Raw genomic sequence first — 20,199 nt, forward strand, 5'->3', positions numbered from 1 at the left:
CACTGGGCCCCTCGGAATGAGGCTGCAGAATAGGCACCAAAGAGCATGCAAATGATGAAATGGTTGAAGCAACTGACTACTTAGGGAAGATTTAAAAGAACAAACTACGGTCTGCATAGCTTGGCTAAACAATGACTGCTGCATGGGAATAGGGTAAAAGTATATGGAGGGGATCATCACAGAAGACAATTAATAGATTCTGTTTACTGTTGTCCAAAGGGCTGAAACTTGGAGAAATGAGATAAAATTCAAGGGTGGACTTCTTAACAGTTAGCGGTAGCTCCCAAGAGGTGGAAAATGCAGTATGGAACAATCCTTCATTGGCAAGGGAATGGCCTATTTAAAAAATTCCATGCAGTACTGGTAGAGCACCGTAACCTGTCCTCACTCCCCCTCTCCTGATTTGAGCTACACATGGTTTTTTAATTCTCTCTGATCTTCTGCCTCAATGTAACAAGGCAGAGAAAAGAGGACAAAAGGAGAGACCCACTAGTTAAGATGAAACTGACACAATGTGGGGCTTCTTGTTCCTGTGGCCAGCTATGAAATGTGCCAAGAACTTTATCAAATTGGCCAATGACACTGGAAGTGCTGACTTCTCCACTGTACTGTGGGCTGCCTCTCCCTTTGTCTTGTTGGGAGGTAGGGGGTGTTTAAGTAGGCAGAAATTACCTTAGCTGGAGTGTTTTCGGATCTAAGTAAGGAGTCAGAATTCCTCTGGTGAACGCAGTAGTGCTTTTTTTTAAAAAAACCAGACACACATACATTTGTTTGACTGTTCTGTTTCCAGTGGCAAAGTGCGAGTACTTTAATGCTGGGGGGAGCGTGAAGGATCGAATCAGCCTGAGGATGGTGGAGGATGCGGAAAGAGCTGGGATTTTGCAACCTGGGGACACGATCATTGAGCCAACATCAGGAAACACAGGTAGGAATTTCTAGGTCACAGTGAGATTGTTAAGCAACTGTGGGAACGTGGTCTGAAGGCTTCCATGGAACTATAGGAGAGGAGTTGGAGCAGAGAGGGCTGCTCATTCAAAAGAGAAAATGCCTGACAGGAGGAGAGAACCTCACAGAAGTTCGGCTCCCAGCTCAGGGTCCAGCTGAGGAAGGAAAATACGATGCTTGGTGCTGGTCAGAGTGGGTGGGAACTAGTGTTAAGGTTACAGAAGCTACTGCTTACTTTTTTGTATTTAGAAGTTAGTACCTGAGTGCCCCACAATTATTAGAGGACTTGGTTGTCCTCACTATATCCACGGCAGGCTGGGAAGTATTCTCCCCATTGTCCAGAGCAAATTATAAGTGACTTTCCAAAAGTCACATGAGACTGAGCTGGGAATCAAACTCAGGACTACTAAATGTCAGTCCAGCACCGTATCCACCAGACCATCTTTTGTACCCTTTACTCTGTAGGAATAGATCAGTAGTCCAGCATCCTGTCTCAGATAGTGGCTGATGCTGGATGCTTCAGAGGAAGGTGTAATCTCCAAGTTATTCAGTGACTGAGAGGGGAGCCAAATAGTTGATGAGAGCAGTCTGGAATTCATTTTCGGCTTCTTCTCTGAAGCACAAGGGTTGCTAGCTCTTGTACCTTTATTCTACAATCTTGTATCCAACTGAAACTGCAGAGAGGATGCAGGGGGCAGGATGAATGGGCTCTGGGCCCATGAGTAGGGCTTGTAGACACCACTGGAACACATAATAGAGTACCCAAAGCTGGAATTTGCCCAGGACATCCTGGGTTGTGCTTGTGGAAAGAGCCATGTGCGTCCAAGTGGTGAGGTGTTTAGCTGTGCAGTTTTCCCGAATGACTTCAGGTAGTGCAGAGTGTTATACTGAGGTACCAGTTCTGCAGTGAACCTATTGACTAGCCAACACCACATCCTGTGGCACTTAGCTGTTCTTCAGAGGTGTCCCATCTGAAGGCTGACACAGGTGGACCGTGCTTAGCTTGCAAGAGCTGCTGATAGTTCAGCACAAGTCAATTTCATACAGCTCTGCAGCGCAAGCTGGATTGAGGTCTGGAAAGGAGGAACAAAAATAGCTTCAAGGTTAGAGCCTTTGGTAGGCACACGACATCCTCGCAGAAACACTGGGTGACTATCTAGATACAGCTCTGTTTTCAGCACTCACCCTTTGAAGGCTGGAACTGCCGTCTGAATCCTACTTTTGAGACCTGTGAGTTTGGATCTGTATTTTGCATGCCTCTGACTCCTTACCTGTGGTGACACTGCTGACTGTAGCTGACACCGTGCTCTTTCATATTAAGAGGACTATGTCTCTTAAATCAGAATAAAGAACAGGAGTACTTGTGGCACCTTAAAGACTAACAAATTTATTTGAGCATAAGCTTTCGTGGGCTACAGACCACTTAATTGGATGCATAGAATGGAACATATAGTAGGGAGAGAGAGAGACACACACACATACATAGAAAATGAAAAGGTAGAGTAAGAGGCTAATTAATTAAAGATGAGCTATTATCAGCAGGAGAAAAAAAAATTTGTAGTGATAATCAAGATGGCCCATTTAGACAGTTGACAAGAAGGTGTGGGGATACGTAACATGGGGAAATAGATTCAATATGTGTAATGACCCAGCCACGCCCAGTCTCTATTCAAACCCAAGTTAATGGTATCTAGTTTGCATATTAATTCAAGCTCAGCAGTTTGTCATTGGAGTCTGTTTTAGAAGCTTTTTCTGTTGCAACTCAGTGACGGATTTAAAGGTGGCAATTTTGCAAGGCCTAGAGTAGGCAGCTGTGATGCTCTCCAGGGGCACCCGGCATTTTGAGGCACATCACCACCACCACCTGCTCTAGAGTGAGGGAGTCTTGTCAGTGTCTACCGTGGATCAGCTTCTGAAACCAACAACCTGTGACAGCACAAGTACTGCCTTCCAGGCCTCTTCAGGCCTTCCTTTGTCTGTTCCAGCAGCAGTGGACACACACAAGCCCCCAAACCCTCTCTGAGCATTCCCTGTAGTATCCAGCCCCTTATCCACTCACAGAAATAGCAGGTCGAGAGGATTCAAGTGATAGTGAGTAAGGATACTGGAAACGAATGGCTATGTAGAAACGAGAATCATAGCACACTTTCTAGAGACTGAACAGGCTAACCTCCTGTCTACAGAAGTTTATCTCACCCAGAGTCCTCTACAGCGTTTTCAGTCAAGCTTGGCTGAAACCCCTTTTTCAGAAAGCAAAAGTGCTGTCCTTTTACTTCCTTAGTGAAGAGTGTCTGTGTGTTCCAGTTCCCCCCCCCCCAGATATACCCAAGAAAACCCTTGTTATGCACCTCCAGATACGTTTCTCTGCCTCTGCTCTGTTTCTCTTCCTGTTAGTTCTTTTTTACAATCCTTCCTTTGCATTCAGTTCTGACTGGTGGTAGGGGAACTGTTGTGAATGAGACCATACTCAATTTATGTGCGAATAGACAGACGGAGAGACATCTCCTGTCTGACAGAAAACCAGCTTTTCGCCAGCCTTGATACAGACTTTAAGAATGTATTTTTAGTATATATACATAACTCCTTACATAGTATCTGTCCATGCTTTTCGCAGTGATATTTGTGACATGTGACAGCAACTTTCATTTGAGACCTCACATGACATTCTTTGGTGAACCAGAATGTACATCCCAGAATCAGGGTAAACCCCCTGCACCTCATTGCCAGTTGGCATCAAAAGGGTTCTTGGGTCACACCAGCACAGGGAATTGCCGGTCACTCCTGGCCTCTGCCCATAGCTACTAAGCTAATTTCTCTAAGAAGGGCATAGGATTTCTCCTCCCCTGCAGCTGACTCCTTAGTTTGACATTTGCAGCACTTTCATGTTAATCTCCTAAAAGTATAGGGTAATAGAGTGGGGTTTAGAATGTCTTTCTGATTGTCAGTGTTGGTCAGGTTTTACCTCTGTATCGGGAAGTAGTGAGACCATGGTTGGAATACAGTGTCCTGTTCTGGTATCATCACTTCAGAATGGATGTGGATGAGCTGATTGAGAATTTTTCAGTGAAATTTCTTTTCATTAGAAAACTGATTTCTCAAAACCAAACTTTTTTGAAGTGTATGTCTCAACAAAACTTCCGCAGAGAAACCCACCCCAGAATACCTAATGGCTACTGGTTCAGAGTAGGGACTCGAACCTGGATCTCCCACGTCCTAGGCAAGGGTTCTAACCAACAGGCTCTTTCTGACACAATACATATTTAATTATTTATATGAGGTGGAACAGTTCTGACATAAGAGAGCAAGAAGACTTCCCAGGCGAGTGCTCTCACCACTGGGCAATTGGTTATTGTGAGGTGGCTCTTTTAAATGGAGCGGGAGGGGGTGGGGAATTCAAAAGGTCTCCGTTTTGCTCTGCTACAGAATGAAAACAAATTTCAAAACCTTGATGTTCATGAAATGGATTTCTAATTTTCTGGCAAGACCTAGCTGATACATTGGAAAGGGTTCAGAAGAGAGCTAAAGGAAATGATTCAAGTACTGGAAAACATGCCTTAAGGTGAGAGAGAGAGAAACTAACAGGTTGAGCTTCTTTTATCCAAGAGAAGATTGACAGTTGACTTCATCCCAGTCTACAAGTACCCACCTGGGGAAGAGATCTGTGAACAGATCTTTAATCGAGCAGGTGGAGGCATAACCAGGTCCAATAATTGAAAGCTGAAGCTAGACAAATTCAGCCTAGAAAAAAAGATGCAAATTGTTAAGTGAGGATAATTCTAACAGAAGTTATGGGCTTGATGTAGAAATTGAGTGAGGTTCTGCAGCCTGTGTTATGCAGGAGATTGGACTAGATTATTTCAATGGTCCCTTCTGGCTTTAATCTATGAAATTCTGTTCACTCCCAAACTACATCTGTAACACGCGGGCAGAGGTGGGGAGAGGGAAAAACTAGGCTGGGAAACCCAGCAACATGAACTTGCAAATTTCCCAGTCTTTGCTCACCTTGTTGATGGCTCTGGTCTGGGGTTGAGCCAAATGGTGTTTTTAAAGCACAGTCCTGCTCTCCAACTCTCTTGGAGAGTAGCAACCTTTTCCTTTTTAGTCTCTGTAGGGATACCCCATTCAAGCCTGGGGAGAAAAGCTCTTAAAACTGGGACGTGCAGAAGTTACCATTGTGGTTTTAGAGTAACAGCCGTGTTAGTCTGTATTCGCAAAAAGAAAAGGAGTATTTGTGGCACCTTAGAGACTAACCAATTTATTTGAGCATGAGCTTTCGTGAGCTACAGCTCACTTTTGCATCCGATGCAGCATCCGATGAAGTGAGCTGTAGCTCACGAAAGCTCATGCTCAAATAAATTCATTGTGGTTTTGTTTCTCTTACAACATACTCTGTATTTCCCCACTTTCAGGAATTGGGCTGGCCCTGGCTGCTGCAGTGAAAGGCTACCGCTGCATCATTGTGATGCCAGAGAAAATGAGCATGGAGAAGGTCAGAACTACTTGTATTGCCAATAATTAAAAATAAATTTGTCTGAATATGTTCAGATCCTGATGGGAGGAGGATGCCATCTTTTTGGCTGTGAAATTGGATACTGAGGCACTGCAAACCAATTTACCATGTGTCAGATATTTTTAAATAATTGGTCAGAGTATATGTATAAACTTCTTGAGGTGGGGGAAGGGCAGAGGGGGTTGCTGTCAATGTTGAAGGGGAATATTGGTAGGCCAGTTGCAAAGCAAAAAGACAGAGATTATAGAGGTGAAACTGCCAGTAGCTGTAGCACCCCTGAGCGTAGGAATTTTTAAAGTATTCGTGTCAGTGGCAAGAAAGACTTGAGATGCGAGCAGAAAATTGAAGTGATACTTAATCTAAGGAAAGACTGTCATTGAATGGAGGGTCTGAGGGAAGCCAGTGGAGACAGCTGAAGAACTGGATGCTTTAACATCATGTTCTATGTACAGTGGTGAGACCCGAGAGAGGGTGCTACATTGCAGTATATTGTTTCAGGTTACACCGTGGGAAGTGATGGCAAGTGGCTAAAAAGCAAAAATGTTCTTTCCTCAGCTTAAGGAAATTTGGATCCATATGTGCTGAGGAAGCTTTAATGACAAAGAGGAATAGATCAATGTGGAATCCTTCATTGTAACAGTAGTGGAAAGAAATAAGTTTCTAGCCTTCATGACTTCAGCCTTGCTGCGCTTGATCCCAATCCTGCATCGCTCGCTTGGGTAGAACTCCCACTGAAGTCAGAGGGAGGTTGGCCAGAGTAAGGATGGTGGGATCGAGCCTCTGCTCTTCTGATTTCAATTTTTGGGTATCCAGTTAAGTTGGAAGAGACAATTCAGAGCAGCACATAACTTTGCCATGGGAATAAGATGATATTGGTCCAGATAGTTCCCTTACACCAGTGCTAGGCTGGATGGCAGAGAAAACAATGCTGAGTGTTCATGATTAAGCTATAGGCACTATGCACAGGCTTCTTGGTGGATTTTTTTATTTTTGTTTTTACAGCCTGCCTTTCACTCTTTGAACCAAGGAGCATTAGGGCCCTCCTGTGCAGAGGCAGCGAGTTATGCATTGGCACAGCTGTTTTAAGAATCTTCCGTTCCCAAGTCTTGGGGGTGTGAAATCTTTGCAGCTGTTGAGCCCAGGCAGGCCTAGGGGTACAAACCCACCACGTAGCCAGAAGAGGTACCTGAACATTACAACTGATATATTTAAATACTGCCTTTCACACAGAGATCCCAAAGTGCTCAACCAACTTCACAGATAAGAACTGTTTTCCCCATTGTTCTAATTCAGCCCTCTCGAGGGTTGGGGGTGGTGTAAGTAGCTTAAAATCTGCCTATATTTTACAATAGTCAAGAACAAGTGAAGAAAAAAATTTGGCCCAGCTAAAACTACAGTAACTGTAGGAAGGCAAAACTGGAGTGGAACTAAGTGAGGCCATTGGAACTGACATCACTAATCTTGACGAAAACGACATGAGATTTTTAATGATCACAAATGATTAGGACCTCTGTTTTCAATGTCCTTTGAAAAGATAGCAACTCCAGCAGGAGAGGTGCCCTCTGGTACTCTGCTGGCACATGGGCAAAGTTCTGACATGAAAGGCAGAGTGCTACGTGCTGAATTGCCCACACCACATCCTGCAGCACCTGGATTTGCCCTGGAGGCCTGTTGCTTAAACAGTGACTACACCCAACCCTCCTTAGCTAATGACTTTTTCAAAAGATCACACTTCTCGTGGTATGACTGCAAACATAAGGAGATGTCTGTTAAGGGATCTACCACCTTGCTATCTAAGTGGAGGTCTACTGCATAATATGTTGAAATCACTGAACTTAATACTTATTTTTAACATTTTTATTATGTTGCTATCTGTGAGCCAACCAAGAGTGGGTCCTAGTGTGCAAGGCACCGTCCAAATCATTGGAAATAAAATGGTGGTTCTAGGCTATGGCACTGGGAATCTTGGCTGTGTCTTTATTAGATTGTAAAGTAGCTGGTATGTACGTGTTTTTAATACTTTGCACTGAGTAACCCCTCACTACATACTCAAAAAAGGTATGTAGAAATGTGAGTGTCCTCAATTCATACTCCAGACAAGCGGACTGTAGCCAAATGCTGCTTTCTTATTTGCCATTGAATGTTACATTTTCAGGTCAAATCCATCATGTAGCTTTCAAAACACGAGTTGTGGGAAGGGGACAGTGTTGCTTGGCCATGTTGATAAGAATTATTTTAGCTCTGTAATTCCACCAGCAGAATTGATTAGATTTTGCGGGGGTGGGGGGAAATCTTCAACTAGGTTGAGGTGAAAATGCAGGTTACATACTAGTGACAAATGTGCATCCTTGTAGGCAAATAATCATAAATTTCAGGCCACAAGACATTTAAAAAACCAAGGCAGAGAGGACAGCGTTTAACCTGTGTGGGGCATCTGTTCTGAAACACTTTGCCTCTGGGAATTGAATTGATACAGACTTTAAGCAGTGGGTATGGAAGAGTTGCACACTCTTGTTTATGTAAGTTTATAGTCAGCTTTTTTTCCCCCCATTCTCTGGTATACCAGTAGGGTCTCTGTACCTATGGAGATTTTTGACTGACTCTGTTTGATTCAGGTGGATGTTCTTAGAGCTCTTGGTGCTGAGATTGTGAGGACCCCAACTACTGCCAGGTTTGACTCACCTGAATCTCATGTGGGAGTAGCATGGCGACTGAAAAATGAAATCCCCAATTCCCATATCCTAGACCAGGTAAGGTCCTGAACAACTGAGGTGCATGTGTGGGATAGAGAGAAATATTGGTAATCTCCTTTTCTTGCACTCCACAGATAAAAGGGTAACAGCGCTGGATGGGAGTATATGTAGTTTGAACCTGGGATCTCTGGATCTAAAAGTGTGAATTGCCTGACCAGGTTCTTTAGCTCAGCAAAAGTAGCAGATCGCAAATGTCTATATGTGCCTTAGCCACTAGAGGGACACAAAAAGCCCAGGGTGAACTGGCTTTTCAAATTGAAGCAATTTAAATCAACAGTTTTAATCATGATTTAAATCAGCAAACCAGAAATACTGATTTAAATCATTTGTTTGAATGTTGTTTTGTAGTTGTACTTTTGAGTTCATTTCCTGAAGAAAAATTGGTAGCCATTAAAATATGTTGGTTTACAATTAAATATAGCTTTTGCACTGAACTTGGGACTTCTTTTTGCTAGCCAGGAAAATATACTATAATTGCTTAATAATTATGCATAGCTTAACGTATGGTACTTTCAGATGCTTAATTTTTACATTTTGTTTATTATGTTACAGAATGATGCATTTCTTATTTACTAGATTAACTTTTGTACCTGTGATTTGTGTCAAGCTCTATTTGGATGGAAACTGGAATTGAATTTAAAATGTGCAAAATGGCACTTAATTGTTTCTATTAGTTAAATAAAACTGCCTTAAATGTGCTGGATACATAAGAAAAATTGTAAAATATGGTTTGCATTTACAACTAACTGATTTATTAAACAAGGGAAGTATCTGTAGTTAGTGAATTGAACTGATTGTTTCTGTTCACCATATCCCTGAAGATTTTAGAAGTAGTAAATCTCATCTTCTCACACCTAGTTTTTATTCATTGATCAGAAGAGAAAAACACACTTTTCTGCCTTTTCAGCTCTGAGTCAACTTTAAAGGAATTAGTCAGTGAACTGAAGTAGTTGAATAAACTGAAATGAAGAAAATACTCTCTTTGTACCTGCAGAAGAGGCTATTGCTATCAAAAGCTGATTTAGCACTTCAAACTCTGGTTTCTGGTGCTTGCCAAGTGACTTCCACTAGTTCAGTGGTTTGACTTTCTTTAAAACTTTGGCAGCAACCATATGCTGCTCAATATTATATTTCTAATTTAATTTAAGTGATACCGATAATTATAGTCAGTTTAGGCCTTAACATAGGTTGCCATAATTTCAAATGTTTATTTTTTTTAAAAAAAGATTTAATTTAAATCTGATTTTAAATTAAAATATACACATAATTTAAATTATCTATTTTTATCCACCCTGAAAGAACCACCGTATGTTAACTTAGGTTACAGAAAGACCAAGGTAATGTTATCTGCTAGGTTGGCAATTCTGTGCATCGGAGTTATACAAAGTATACAGTTATTCTTGTCAGCAAGTATACAGTTATTCTTGTCAGTTATACAGTATTCTTGTCAGCAAGTTAAGGAAGTATGGGCTGGATGAATGCACTATAAGGTGGGTAGAATGCTGGCTAGATTGTCGGGCTCAATGGGTAGTGATCAATGGCTCCATGTCTAGTTGGCAGCCGGTATCAAGTGGAGTGCCCCAAGGGTCGGTCCTGGGGCTGGTTTTGTTCAATATCTTCATAAATGATCTGGAGGATGGTGTGGATTGCACTCTCAGCAAATTTGCGGATGATACTAAACTGGGAGGAGTGGTAGATACGCTGGAGGGGAGGGATAGGATACAGAAGGACCTAGACAAATTGGAGGATTGGGCCAAAAGAAATCTGATGAGGTTCAATAAGGATAAGTGCAGGGTCCTGCACTTAGGACGGAAGAACCCAATGCACAGCTACAGACTAGGGACCGAATGGCTAGGCAGCAGTTCTGCGGAAAAGGACCTAGGGGTGACAGTGGACGAGAAGCTGGATATGAGTCAGCAGTGTGCCCTTGTTGCCAAGAAGGCCAATGGCATTTTGGGATGTATAAGTAGGGGCATAGCGAGCAGATCGAGGGACGTGATCGTTCCCCTCTATTCGACATTGGTGAGGCCTCATCTGGAGTACTGTGTCCAGTTTTGGGCCCCACACTTCAAGAAGGATGTGGATAAATTGGAGAGAGTCCAGCGAAGGGCAACAAAAATGATTAGGGGACTGGAACACATGACTTATGAGGAGAGGCTGAGGGAGCTGGGATTGTTTAGCCTGCAGAAGAGAAGAATGAGGGGGGATTTGATTGCTGCTTTCAACTATCTGAAAGGGGGTTCCAAAGAGCATGGCTCTAGACTGTTTTCAATGGTAGCAGATGACAGAACGAGGAGTAATGGTCTCAAGTTGCAGTGGGGGAGGTTTAGATTGGATATTAGGAAAAACTTTTTCACTAAGAGGGTGGTGAAACACTGGAATGCGTTACCTAGGGAGGTGATAGAATCTCCTTCCTAAGAGGTTTTTAAGGTCAGGCTTGACAAAGCCCTGGCTGGGATGATTTAACTGGGAATTGGTCCTGCTTCGAGCAGGGGGTTGGACTAGATGACCTTCTGGGGTCCCTTCCAACCCTGATATTCTATGATTCTATGAAAGTTCAAACTTCTACAGAACATAATCCCAGAAGGAGATTGCCCTTGGCCTTCAGGGATGTTGGGACCTTAGAAGTACCTTGGCACAAAAATACCACTTACTTTAAATGGGGCAGTTGCAGGAATCTCTTCCAGGCCAAGGTAGAAAGTATTGGTAAATGGCTGAACAATTTAGAAAACTGGTGGGAGCCTATAGTGTCATTGTGAGGCTTGAACAACACTGGTCATTTTTTGACCTGCTCCTCAGACTGTGATTTTTATGAGCTGTTTCCATGGTTTCATATGTTTTCTATTGTATTTCAATGTAGTACCGCAATGCCAGTAACCCTTTGGCACACTATGACACTACAGCTGAGGAGATCCTGCAGCAGTGTGAAGGTATGCTAATTCTCCTGCTAGCACTCTTCTGAATTAACCTCTGGAGTGCTCTTCTTTTAATCACATACCCCTGTGGAAAGCAGATCAATGCTTTCAGGGGTATAGAATTGCATAGGCTCTGAGATAGTTTATGTAAAGTTTACAAAATTCAAATGAGACACACTTCTAGTTAGAAGTGTGGGTTTTTAAAAAAAACAAACTTTTGCTTTTACCTTTCTATGACTGTGACCGGCCAGGCAAAGTGATGACCCCTAGATAAAGAAGTCTGCATAGCTCAGAGGAGTTGAAGACCTAGGGCGTTTGAGTGTTCATGAATGGGAATTGGTTTTTAAAAAGGCTTGGCTCTTAGTCTAAATTGTGCATGTGGGTTTTGGTTTATCTTTTTTAATTTATTTTTAATTTAAATTTAATTAATTTAATACTAGAACTCTGTGTAAGGTCCACTTACCCTATCACAAGACTTTCCTCAGTTGATGGTGCCCTCAGGAATACGCATGGGTTAGGAACCAAGCTTTTTCGTAAGGTTATGATTATGTCACAACAATCACCACTGTCACGGAACCAGGAATTTTGCCATTTATGTGGACCCTGTTTCCGTGCGTTAACAGTACGTTAGTTCACTTGGATCTAGTCCCATTTCCAAGAGGACTAAATCAAAATGAACTAACAAACTGTCAGTGCGCACCCACAGGGTCCACAAGTTACCATGACCTGAGCATGAAATTATTTATTTTCCACTGTGACAGTGCCAGGAATTATGCATGATTTTATCATGGCACAGTTGTATTCAGACTTACCAGTAAGTTGTGTTTGGAGCCAGCAGAGGGAGCTTGCACATCAGGTTTCTTGGTCTGTGCCATAAAACCTCACGTTTAGCCTCTCAATGGGATTTCTGTATTTAAAGTAACAAAGCCCTATATTAGATTTTGATAGTGACAATGACCTGCATGTAAAGTGCAGTTATAGTCTGAGTTATATAATGAGTTTTTGTTTGTCTATACATGCTTTCCATGTCAGACTTCCTCCATTTACAAGTGCAAAGGTGGTTTTACTATCACTGAAGACGTATTCTGATTTCAGAACTCATCTTGACTCTCAATCCATCTTGTAAAATCAATGGGCCTTATTCTAATCTCACTGTCAAAGGTATAAGTCCGATGTCATTGCTTCAGTCAATGAAATCTCACCCATGTGAGATCAGAATCAGGCCCTATTTCTTGGGATGTTTTTGATTTGTAAGCATCACTTTTTATATAAATGCCCGGAAGTTAGTGAAGTGCTCTTTAAATGATCTATTACCAGAAATAAAAAACAATCAGATAAAATAATTGTTGGCCAAGTCCTGATTGTTCTATTAATGCACAAAAAGAGCTAGAATAATGACAGATCAACATCTACCACCAAACATAATAAAACAAATCCACAGATGGCAAATATGACACATACACCCCTCACCCCTTCTCCAAGCCTTGAAAACATGGGTGTTGCAGCATGCCCAAAAGGCTGTCACAAAGCTGGGCCCCGTTGCACTAAACGAGGGGGAGAAGGGGGAACAAGGTCTGAAGTTAGGACTCTGAATACACCTACTGTGAGGTAAAAGGCTACTGTAAATTACCACCTTTCTGAGGGTAACTGCGCTTTCCTTGGAGGGAGTAATGCATCTTGTGCATTCCTGGTCTGCAATAGGATTTTTATCTATAATGCCAATGGATGTTTTCAAGGTGGTATTTGATTCCTTGCACTTAAAATAGGAAAAATAGACATGCTGGTGGTTGGAGCTGGCACAGGAGGCACCATCACTGGCGTTGCAAGAAAGCTGAAAGAGAAATGCCCAGATTGCCAAGTAAGTGGCAAACTAAAGCATCTTGGTAACTATTTCTAGCTGTAAGTGTCTTGCCAAGTTCCTTGTGGGACTAAGTTCCATTTTTTTTATCTTTGCTGGTGCACTGTAATCCTTACCTGCGACACATCTGCTTGGGTGGCAGTTTTGAGCTGTTCACAAAAAGCATAGGAAGCCATCTCCTTCTCTTTTCACTTGTGACCCAAGTCAGGGTTTGATTCTGAAAATTAAACCACAAATTCCATATGGCCTGTTTTGAAAAATGTTGTTCTCCCTACTATGTATATTTTGGACACCTGTTTGTATCCAAAAGATGTTTGCACTTTCTCTTCACTGACTTTACAAGGGGTAATTCTTTAGGATCACTGAATTTCTGGCCAAATGAAACTTGTCCCATGACATGCAAATCTGTGTGTCCCTCAGTAGGCCCGTATCGTTCCTGTCTCTGTTACCTTATGACTCTTTGTGCTTGCTTTTCATTTTCTGATGGAAACAAGACACTCGGTTTTAACACTAGTGCCTTGTTACACTGAGAAGACTTTCTGCTTGTTCCTGGTACAAAATGGTAAAGAGATCTGACTTCTGAGTGGGATCAGGGCAAACACTTTCCATTGAGCTAAACAAAATCTGCACAGAATGAGCTGTGCCTTTCCCCTACAATGTCCCACATCCTGACCAAGTAGGATGGGTTGCTGAAGGGTAGGAGCAACAAGACCGTTTGCAGAAGGGGACTTGCCAAAGGACAGACTGGGGGGGAAAAAGTCTTATTTCAATGACCACGGCCTGTATCTGTATGGATGGCATGACAGTTTTGTGAGGTAACAGTCCTAGCATAGCACTTTGATTTAATGGCTGTGTGTTGAAAAAACAGTGTAACGGTAGCAAATCTGAAATCCCCTTCTCCAGATTATTGGCGTCGATCCCCTGGGCTCCATTCTTGCTGAGCCTGAAGAACTGAATAAGACTGACAAGACGACATACGAGGTGGAGGGGATTGGATATGATTTTGTCCCTACCGTGCTGGACAGATCGGTAAGTCAAGCTCCTCAATTAACCACTCCTTGCCTTCTGCTCTGAGGGGAGGGGGAGGAAATTTGAAATAGCATGGCAGCTACTGTGAGGCACACAGAGAGTGTTTCTTTGAGATTAGAGGGGTTAGGAGGCACAACGAAATCCTCTTCCCACTGTATCCCAGTAGGTAAAGCAGCCTCAGGTGAACTTCTGAGCTGGACACATTTCTCTTGCTCTTTCATAATACTGTGTGAAAACACACTGCACAGATAGCTTTTTCCCGGAACAATCCCTTTAAATAAAACCAAAAAAACCCCAACCCTCAACTTGATCTCTAGTCCAATGACATCAGGTGCCAGGTAGGACTCACTTTCCTGGCAAGTCAGCTGGGAATGGAGGAGAGTGGCCAGTTCTCCTTGTAACTTTTCCCACAGTCATTTTATTTAAAAGGTAAAGTACTTTCTACTAGTATGGGGAACACCACTAATACCACTGTAGTCTTAATTAGCGCCCCTCCCCCCCCCAAAAAAAAAAAGCAGTTGCGAGATGTGAAGGCAGTTGTAAGTCTATAATTTGAAGCAGCTGAACAGCATCTCCTGAAAGGGGGATAAGATCAGCTATGTCTTTTGTCTCCTGTCCCCTGCACTCTTTTAGGTGGTGGACAAGTGGTACAAGAGCAACGATGAGGAGTCTTTTGCTTTGGCACGCATGTTAATCAGAGAGGAAGGATTATTGTGTGGTAAGAGCTGGTACTAATCCTCCAAAATTTCCTGTGAATTAGATTGCGGCATTGTGTAAATCACTTAACCTGTCAAAGGGAAACCTTTGTCAGTGTTGGGATTAGGGCTCCAGAGTTCTTTTCTCTAGCCCTGAGCTCGACCCACCTCGCTCTGATCTTATCCTCCTGTTTCACAAGTGGCTTCCACGTGTCGTGGTCTTGACTGTGTGATCTGGGTGTTGACAGGTGGCAGCTCCGGCAGCGCAATGTCCATTGCTGTGAAGGCTGCCAAGGATTTAACGGAGGGTCAGCGCTGTGTTGTCATCTTGCCCGACTCCGTCAGGAACTACATGTAAGAAACTGCCCTGTTCTCTTTCTGCTTTGAGCCTGCTGCCTTCACAGAGGGTGGGGCATTCATACAGAGTTTAGCCAAGCTTTTCCACAGCGTCTGCTGGTTTTTGGTTCCCAACTTGAGGCCTCCGGCAGGAGCCTGATTTACAGAAGGTGGGAACTCAGCGAAAATCTGGCGCCTTTAATGTGTCTCAGATTGGGCATCCAAAAATCATTGGTCACTTTGGAAAAGTTTGAGTCCTGCGTTTCTTTAACCATTTTAAATTGGATCTCTTCTGGAACTTTTCAAGGAATGGTTGTCCTCTACTATCTCTGCCTTGTGCTATGAATTGAAGAGAATACTACTGTAGTAACAACACATGCCAGGATGGTGCAGGGTGAGGTGGGGTGGGGAGGAGGGGACACAGTTTTACACTTGCTCTAAGTCCTGTGGTTAAATTCACTTGACCCCACACTTAAAATACAGCTTTACTCTGTGACACTGTTCAGTTCCCCATTTTGTGGCATGGGAGCACAAAACTGTAAATGTATTTAATTTAATACCTTCCAGCACTTCTACTCCATTACAAGTGGTCTCATTATTTGGTTGTGCCATTTCCTTTTTTCTTTTTACAAATATTCTACCCACATATCCCTTTGCCATAAAGACTGACTGACTCAGTGCTATTATATGTTTGTAACTATACCCCTATCTGTGCTGGGGATGTAACTATGTGCCATTGTATGTACTATCAACACCAGTGTAACCTGCGGGGGAGCTCATGACTTCTTTGCTTTCTTGATGGTTTCCAGGTCCAAGTTTTTGAATGACAAATGGATGACCCAGAAAGGGTTCATGAAAGAAGAAGATGACATTATTAACAAACCTTGGTAAGGCAGTCCTGTTCATTTGACTTTTGTGAGCCTATTGCAATGGGATGGGCAACGCTAAATTGCACTGTAGCTTGCCGTGTTTCCTTGTCTGTTTGAATTGATCCTCTGTACATTTGGGGATATGGTGATGGCTACTTAAATCAGTAGAAATATTTTTAGTTATTCACTTCGAGAAAGCTTAGATTCTTTTGACTTGGTGACAACTTCAATTCTTAAATGAATGAAAACTTTTTAAACTCTTCCCTCAGCCCAGTTATTCTTGATGTTTTAATGCCTCATTGATGTTTATGGTGTCATCTACTATTCATTAGGCAGGTTGAGATGCATATATGCTTTTGGGGGGCAGGGAACTGTCTTTTTCTTTTGTTTGTGCAGCACCTTATACAATGGGGCCCTGGTCCATGACTAGCACTCCTAGGCACTGCAGGAACAAAAATAATAATCCTTTGTCAAGTACAGTGAAATGAACATTGTCAGCTTGACATCTAATCAGTATCAAAACAGTTAAAAGAAGTTTGGGGGTACTTAACTGCCCTAAGGCCCATGCTAGACTTCATGGTTTTCCATCTTTAAACAAATCCCTGCCTGTCTCTCCTGTTGCTGCTGGAAGACCCACACACAAACACGAGGGGGAAAGTTTGCAAACAGTCTGTACAGAGAACACTGACTGGACCCAGAGTGAGCAAATTGGAAAAATACCTTCTAAGGTCTTCATTTGTGTTGTAATGCCCAGAAGCCCCAGGTAGGATTCGAACTCTGCTGTGGTACATGCTGTACTAACAGAATAAGAGACACATTCTGTTTTTACAGTTATTTAGATGGTTAGCAGTTTGTGGCAGGGACTGTCTACTGTGTGTGTGTGCCGTGCCATGTACAGTAAGCCTCTGACCTTCGCTGGGGCCTCTTGACATTACTGTATGATAAATGATGGATGTTTAGTTTTGAGCCAAGATGCAACCCGTGGTTGTACCAGACAGTTGGATGAAATGGAGGTTGAGGGTAATGCTGATAAGAGCACATGGCTCCACAAACTATCTAGGTGTCTCACTAAATGGCTTCGAGTCCATTAAAATGTTCTTTTCCTTTTTTGTAAATCAAGATCCAAATAACCAACTGGAGGTATCTGTAATCTCTGCTGGCCATTTGCCATGCAAGGATAGGAATCAAATAAGATGGAAAAGGGACACGGTTGTAATTGTTTCCCTTCCTGAGTCCTGAAGACCCAAGTGAGCCTTTCTGCTGGTAGTGAGGGGAAATCCTGTAAGGTATTTTAGGACCTGGCGGTTTCAGAATGATCAGACGAGTTGCTGTAAAAACTATGTTTTGTCCACAGGTGGTGGCACCTCAAAGTTCAGGAATTAAGTCTCTCTGCCCCCCTGACAGTGCTTCCGGGCGTCACCTGTGAAAAGACCATTGAAATCCTCCGAGAGAAGGGATTTGACCAGGCACCAGTTGTTGATGAATGTGGGTATGTTCAGATATCAATATCTTCCTCCCTTCCCTCCCCCTCCAAAACAAACCTGTAAGTCAAGTTTCTATTTCTTATTTACTGTTTACACACAGTAAATGAGAAGTGTGTCTTCTGTCATTTAATTCTCCAGCATCTCCTGCAGGGTCAGCAAGAGTTCAGAAATGTCATATTACATACCACACAGCTTTCAGATTTAAAATGCTGTCCTGTCAGGACTACCCTGCTCTTGGCCTAATAGGTCTCTAGATACCATGACCTTATATTTGAAATGTCTCTGTCTATAATGAAGAAGTCCCTCCATTTTTGTCTGGGGGATCGCTGTGGACTCCTGGTGAGGAATAGATCAAAGCAAAACCTCTCATTTAATAAAACGGAGGGTGAACCACCACCTTTGCAGGGTTGGGTGTTCTCCGTAGATTCTTCATGGCATTTTGCTGCAGTGAAAACTGGAAAGTGGTCGCTAACCTGGGCCTAAAGAAATTTTAAAAATCTCAGTCCTTGAGGCCACATCCAACATCTTCATTCCCTCAGCCTCCATTGGTGAGCCTGCTGAATGGCAGAAAGCTGAATGCTGATCTTTAGTGGGCTGCGGGGGAGGCCGGCAGAGACTATTTAAATCTGCAGGTTCACTTAAACTACATGCAATCATGGTCAGACAACTGAGTGATTAGATAGACAGTAGAGGAAACCACAAGTTCACCCAAACCTTCTGTTACTAGCTAGGAGCTCTGAGTCATTGCTACGGTGTCCATCAGCCTTGTCATTTGGAATCCCCCTGAATTTAGTGTGTGCCAGCACACGCCACAGTTCAGTGGGAAGGACCCAAAACTATTAGCCCCACTTTCATTTTGGCTCTGGGAGCTGAGCACAGCCAGGTAGGAGGGAGGTCAGTAAAATGGCTAATTACAGCAAAAGTAGGGAAGACTCCCATTTTAAGTGTAATCCAGCCAGGACATTCACACCCAAACCCAGGACTTTCCCAGAAAACCGGCATGTCTGATCACCCAAGTTTTGAGCCTCCTTGCAGAGCAGAGTTCACTTGGGGGATATCGACACAGCAGCAAGCCTCCCAGCTCAGGTCGACAGACTAGGGCTTGTGCTACCAAGCTGAAAATAGCTGTGTAGACCCTGGAGCTTAGGCTCTGAAGCCCACCCTCTTCCCTGAGCCTCCGAGCCCGAGCTGCGCTGTCTGCACAGCTATTTATTACTGCAGACGCACGAGCCTGCGTCTGTCGAGGTGGGCTTGGAGCAGGCTGCCACTCACTGTGGAGGCACGCCCTTGGTGGCTCTGTCTGCAGTGAGGGTGCGGAGATGAGGGAGAGCTGCATGGTCTGCCTCCCCGCGGCGTGGGGGACAGGGTTTTGGAACCTGGGCTGTAGCCCCAGCAGGAACATCTGCATGGCCATTCCTAGCCCCACAAGCCTGAGTCAACTGATCCAGGCTCTGAGCCTCAGAGCTGTTGGTTTTTCTTTGCTCTGTAGACACCCTCAGAATCTGAGAACACCTCTGGAAATGGTTATCTACACCATTAAGCCAGTTGAACTGACTTTTGGCCATCCCTCTGAGGAAAGCCTGCTGAGCGTGCGGTTCACTTGTTTCTAGAAAACCCTGGGTGTCTGCCATTGTTTGACCATGCCTCCTCTTTTCAGTGTGATTTTGGGAATGGTTACCCTTGGGAACATGCTTTCTTCGTTACTTGCTGGGAAAGTTCAGCCATCAGATCATGTCGGCAAAGTAATCTACAAGCAATTCAGACAGGTAAACCTGCTCTGTCATCTACTTTATTGTTAAAGTATTGTTGTAGGTATCTGAGCATTACAGTGGCATCAGCTAGCGTAAGATTTGAAGCGGGGCCATACAGAATCTTCTGTTTGAGAATGTGCCACTATGCATGTAGACCTGGGTTTGGATCTCATTTTAGACTCTAAACTCAGCCTGGGGTCATTGAAAGGCTCCCAGACTTGAGTTGGTTTATGGTGCTACATCAGACCATTGAACCCTAGTGGGTTTGATGGGGACTTTTTTCTTGTCATTGGGATTTCTTTTCCTCCCCCCGCACGCACACACACACAAATCTGAATGTAAAACTGAGTGGTGTGAGCCTCCATGGGAAGAAATCATTGAACTTCAAACAGCTCTTTTGTGTAAATTCCAATGGCAGTTGAAACCAGCAAGTGCTCGCTTTGCAACAAAGACTGGAATTGTCACAAGCTGATGGCTGATTAGTTCTGACTGCCATCAAAGTGCATAAAGCATTATGCCAGGCAAGTCTACCTGGCAGTCGATGTGCCATATTTATCGTACAGTAAATGGGGATAATGGTACTGAGCTCCCGTGTAAAGCACTTGGAGATCTACTGATGATAAGCACTACAAGAGCTAGGTGATATCATTAATTGGGGAGCTTATGACACTCAAAATAAATAGTAGGATATTATGTTTTGTGACATAGCTTTCTTCAGGCTTTAGATTCAATATTATATTTAGTAGTAAATAATTAGATCCATAATGGATCTTAATTATTAATATTTAAAATTCTGGAGAAGGAATTGTATTCCGCTATATCTCATTATATTCTTATGTATAATCTACTGGCTGCTTGTTTTATAGCTTGGGAGAAGGAGGAGCGCTAGTGCTTTACAGACAAAACGAAAGAAAAATATTTTTTTTCTCCCTAGACATCAAATCAAACATCAGGTGAAACTCTGGTGTGTAACATAACTATTTTAGTTCCTGTCATCCCTCGCTTTGCTGGTCCCTATGTTGCTCGTGCCTGTATGGTGTATTCATTGTTGTAT

At 43.1% G+C, this 20,199-nt stretch overlaps 1 protein-coding gene across 2 annotated transcripts in view; it reads left to right on the top strand.

The window, feature by feature from the left end:
• LOC311531527 (cystathionine beta-synthase-like) overlaps positions 1-20,199 on the top strand; it is a 52,876-nt gene that overhangs the window by 24,352 nt on the left and 8,325 nt on the right. For both annotated transcript variants that reach the window (XM_084648969.1, XM_084648970.1), the window contains exons 5-15: positions 791-925; positions 5,355-5,434; positions 8,071-8,205; positions 11,069-11,138; positions 12,890-12,981; positions 13,885-14,010; positions 14,644-14,728; positions 14,954-15,059; positions 15,851-15,928; positions 17,265-17,399; positions 19,052-19,160. In XM_084648969.1, the coding sequence (XP_084505095.1) occupies positions 791-925; positions 5,355-5,434; positions 8,071-8,205; positions 11,069-11,138; positions 12,890-12,981; positions 13,885-14,010; positions 14,644-14,728; positions 14,954-15,059; positions 15,851-15,928; positions 17,265-17,399; positions 19,052-19,160 (1,151 nt within the window). The remainder of the gene's footprint in view (positions 1-790; positions 926-5,354; positions 5,435-8,070; positions 8,206-11,068; positions 11,139-12,889; positions 12,982-13,884; positions 14,011-14,643; positions 14,729-14,953; positions 15,060-15,850; positions 15,929-17,264; positions 17,400-19,051; positions 19,161-20,199) is intronic.

This window comes from Lepidochelys olivacea (genome assembly GCF_965140295.1).
Source record: "Lepidochelys olivacea isolate rLepOli2 genome assembly, chromosome: 1".
NCBI classification, from domain to species: domain Eukaryota; kingdom Metazoa; phylum Chordata; order Testudines; family Cheloniidae; genus Lepidochelys; species Lepidochelys olivacea.